This window comes from Heteronotia binoei, chromosome 10 (genome assembly GCF_032191835.1).
Source record: "Heteronotia binoei isolate CCM8104 ecotype False Entrance Well chromosome 10, APGP_CSIRO_Hbin_v1, whole genome shotgun sequence".
NCBI classification, from domain to species: domain Eukaryota; kingdom Metazoa; phylum Chordata; class Lepidosauria; order Squamata; family Gekkonidae; genus Heteronotia; species Heteronotia binoei.
In genome coordinates, this window is record NC_083232.1 from 72,056,188 (window position 1) to 72,060,368 (window position 4,181).

The window sequence follows — 4,181 nt, forward strand, 5'->3', positions numbered from 1 at the left end:
CCTGTAGAGACAGTGCCATCTTTCCTTTTGACTGCTACCAGAATGCGAACTGGATCTGCCTGAATACATGTAAGTCGTCGTCTTCTACTTCTTCTGCTTCTTGGGAGATTTATTCACTGGACTCAGTATAATGCTTCTATGACTGGGCAAAGCTCTATATTAACCAATATCCCAATAATGTGAGCTGAGGAGGGTGGGATATAAATCTAATAAAATAAAATAAATAAATAATAAGAGAAATGGGATTTCTGGTCAGCTAAGATCTGCACAAAATTGGTCTTTCCTGCAGTTAAACAGCAAAAGAGTGTTTATTCGTAACCTACATAAAAATATGGTCACTAGCACATCATATATGTGGAGTGGGGAAGTCTTCCACTATAGTCAGGGCTGGCCCTAGGGTGTGTGGCACCCCAAGCAGACTCACGGCCCGCTGCCGCTCTCTGCGGCAACGTCCTGTGGCGCTGTGCCCCACCGCCCTCATTGTGGACAAGTGGCAGGGAGGAGGCAGGGCAGGCGAGCTACAGAGGAGAAAGGGGCGGGTGCAGGAAGATGACAGACAGCAGGGAAGGGGCAGGCCGGGCGAGCTATGAAGGAGGGGAAGGAGCTGGTGGGCAGAGGAAGATAACAGATGGCAGGGAAGAAGCAGGCTGGGTGAGCTATGAAGGAGGGGAAGGAGCGGGCAGGTGGAGGAAGACAATGGACGACAGGGAGGAGATGGGCTGGGCAATCTATGAAGGAGGGGAAGGAGCAGGTGGGTGGAGGAAGACAACCGATGGCAGGGAGAAGGGCTGGGTGAACTATGAAGGAGTGGAAGGGGTGGCCAGAGGAAGAGGCAAAGTATGGATTTGTCTAGGGCATGGGGAGAGGGGAGGGCCAGTTTGGTGGCCCCTGCCCTGCCGGTGCCCTAGGCCAGGGGTGGCCAACGGCAGCTCTCCAGATGTTTTTTGCCTACAACTCCCATCAGCCCCAGCCACCAGTTTCTCAAGCCAGCGAGGAAAACATTGGGTGGGGCTTGCAGGTTACTGGCATAATGTGCTATTGATAGAATAAATAGATAATGTTCATTCATTCAATGTAAGGAGAAGGGGTATAAAAGTCAGGAGGCCCTCACCCCCTCCCCAATTTTTGGCAGTTGGACTTCTGTGTGCTAGCTTTCTGATATGGTTGTGCCATTTCCTACTGCATTCTTTCAGCAAACTCCTATCTTTAAGGCTCCGAGTTAAACCCCCCTCCTTTCTGTTCCCTGTTCTCCATCTTTGTACAACATTGTCTCTCTAGTCGACATCAGGTAACATTTTTCTCTGGTAAAGTTCTTCTGAACAAACTAAAAACTGTTACATTCTATGGCACTTAGCATGAAGAATATGGTGGTGTGTAAGTATTTAGTTGCTGAGGCAGAAGTTTTAAATAATGTGCTAGGTTAAAGGGGCATGCGCATCATTTCTATTGCTGGGTAAAGAAGGGAAAGTTGTTACTGGGAAGAAAATGTTGTAACTTTTAAGACTTACCTTATATGGCTAAGGCCCTTGTCCAACGGCCGGGTTAGCTTAGATTGTGAGCTCTGAACCAATGGCAAACTGCCACAGAGCAAGACAGGGAAGTGACGTCGGAAATCTTATAAAAGGCAAGGGGCTTTGCCAAACCAGGCAGAGAGGGCGTCTTATTTGGTTTGCCCCTCTCTCCGCTATCTGCAGAAGCGAAAATAAAGCTGTTTTCTCTGAACAAGAAGGTCTCCAGCCTGGTCATTGTTATTTGGATAGGGGCATAGCTCCTAAAACCGGTTAACACTATGACACTTCCACTAAAAAAGAACACCCTGGAATGATATCTAATATGTATAGTTTTGGGCAAACTCTAGCACATCGCTGCAACTTAATGACATATTTTCTGATTTTTCACCAGAAGTGGTGTAATGTGTCATGCTGATGTCAGTGCAGCTGTCCGCACTCCAAGGATCTTCTGGCAGGCCCTGGCTCCACATGAAGCCAGAGAAAGGGACAAACAGCAGCAGCCATTTTTGCTGGCAAAAATGGTGGGTGGGGAAGACAGAAGCTCATCTTCCCCCTTGCAGTACTCTGGAGCCAAAGGAAACAAGTGTTTTCGAATGAAGTTCCCCAGTTCTTCTGTTTGACAACAAGTAGGTTGAGCAATCACATTCCACCTTATATCATGTGTAATATTTGGTTTGGCTCAAAATGGTTTCTTCCAGCCTCAACAACACAGGCTTGTAGTGGGAGCACACAAGCAGTCATACATTAAATGTGATAAAGATAATGTTGGTTTTATTGTTTTGTAAATCTCTGGCACATGGTTACTTTCAGCTCGCAGGATAGGGCGGGGTATAAATTGAAATTAAATTAAATGTTCTTGTGGGAAAATATTATGAAGAGGCATATTTCTTGTTCTTTTTTATTAAGCCATTCCTTATTGCATTGATAACATCCATTAGCTAATAGCCCTACTTGAAGAGAATATCATACTATGCTGAGATCAATCAGTGTGGAAAGTGCAGTTATGTCTTGAACTGCAGCTACAAGTAGTTGGACCATTGTGAATGGTGTATAATATATCCACCCAGAATTAGAAAGTATTTCACAAACCAGTGGAAATGTCATGCTCTGAAGTACTCATGGAGGAAAAAGATCGTTCTAAACTAGGGTGGCCAACACCTAAACAGAGTATACAGCGGCAAAATACTGTGCACTTTCGGAACAAGACAGAGAGATATTTCCTGAATTTTTCCCCTACAAAGGCATAAATCACAGGGTTGATGCAACAGTGGGTCATAGCAATTGTTTCAGTCACTTGAATTGCTAAACCAACATGGTCATAACAGTCTCTGGTACATGGTTGTTGATAGGTAACCAGCAACAAGGTGACATTGTATGGCACCCAGAAGATGAAATAAACCACCATGATCACAAAAATAAGCCTGACAGCCTTCAGTTTTTTATCATTCCTGTTCTTCATTAAAATCATGAGAATTTGCACATAGCAGAAGACCATAATGAGCCATGGAATGACTAGGCCCAATATGAACCTCATGAAAACCAACAATTCTTTCAATGCGCTTTTCTCTTGCATAAGAAGACTGCATCTCCAGCCCTCCTTCCTTTTTTGGACAGTGGAAAACATTAATGTCGGCACAGAGGCAAACAGGGCCAGCACCCATGTGAAGCCACTAGAGAGCATGCCATAGACTGCTGTTCTAGCTTTCATGGCAAACACTGCATGAACAATGGCCAAGTATCTGTCGATGGTCAAAAGGATTATAAAAAAGCTTCCACTGTAGAAACCAGTATCATAAGCAGCTGAGAGAATCTTGCACATCGTATTTCCAAATACCCATTCATTTCCAACAGCATAAGCCCAAAATGGGAGCGAGACTATGAAAAGTAAGTCTGAAATGGCTAAATTGAGCAGATAGATATCAGTCATGCTTTTGAGTTTTTTGAATAGGATGAGGATCAGCACAACGAGTGCATTGCCCAGAAGGCCAAACGTAAACACCAAAGAATAGAGTGTTGGTACCACATGGGAATTGAATTCTTGGGAATTGGGATCATCATCTGGAGTTGGTGCATCACCATAGTCAAACACTGTTTGAGTCCAGTCAAACATTGTCACATGATCATCTGTCGTATTAACGGTACTGTCCATCTTCCTGTTTCCTGTGAAAGGGGGTGGGGAGAACTACATTAGAATGCATGCATCAAAAGTGTGGTGATCACATAATGATGAACAGATGTTGTATAACATCTTTTCTTTTCTGCACCCTCACTGTTTTCCAGTAATAATAATGATGATGATGATGATGAAGTTATAGAGAGAAAGCGCATCTGAGGATCTTACTTAATTGAGTAGTTTTACTCCAAGGTGAAGTAGAGGACCCTGTTTGGGGTGAAAAGATGGCACATAAATGTTTAAAAGTAAAATAAATAAAAAATACTAATAAAAAAATCAGTGTTTCATAAAGGATTATTTCTCCAGTGTCTTCAACAATGAAAGGCTCTCTAAAAGCACTCTGTTCTCCTTATGAACATATGAAGCTGCCTTATACTTAATCAGACCCTGGGTCCATCAAAGTCAGTCTTGTCTTCTCAGACTGGCAGCGGCTCTCCAGGGTCTCAAGCTGAGGTTTTTCACACCTATTTGCCTGGACCCTTTTTTGGAGATGCCGG

General features: G+C 43.9%; 1 protein-coding gene across 1 annotated transcript; it reads right to left on the reverse strand.

The window, feature by feature from the left end:
• Positions 1 to 2,395: 2,395 nt before the first annotated feature.
• LOC132578676 (C-C chemokine receptor type 1-like) lies at positions 2,396 to 3,665 on the reverse strand. Its single transcript, XM_060248901.1, has one exon. It carries the CDS (start codon positions 3,658 to 3,660, stop codon positions 2,593 to 2,595), a length of 1,068 nt encoding a protein of 355 aa, XP_060104884.1. The 5' UTR covers positions 3,661 to 3,665; the 3' UTR covers positions 2,396 to 2,592.
• Positions 3,666 to 4,181: the final 516 nt, after the last annotated feature.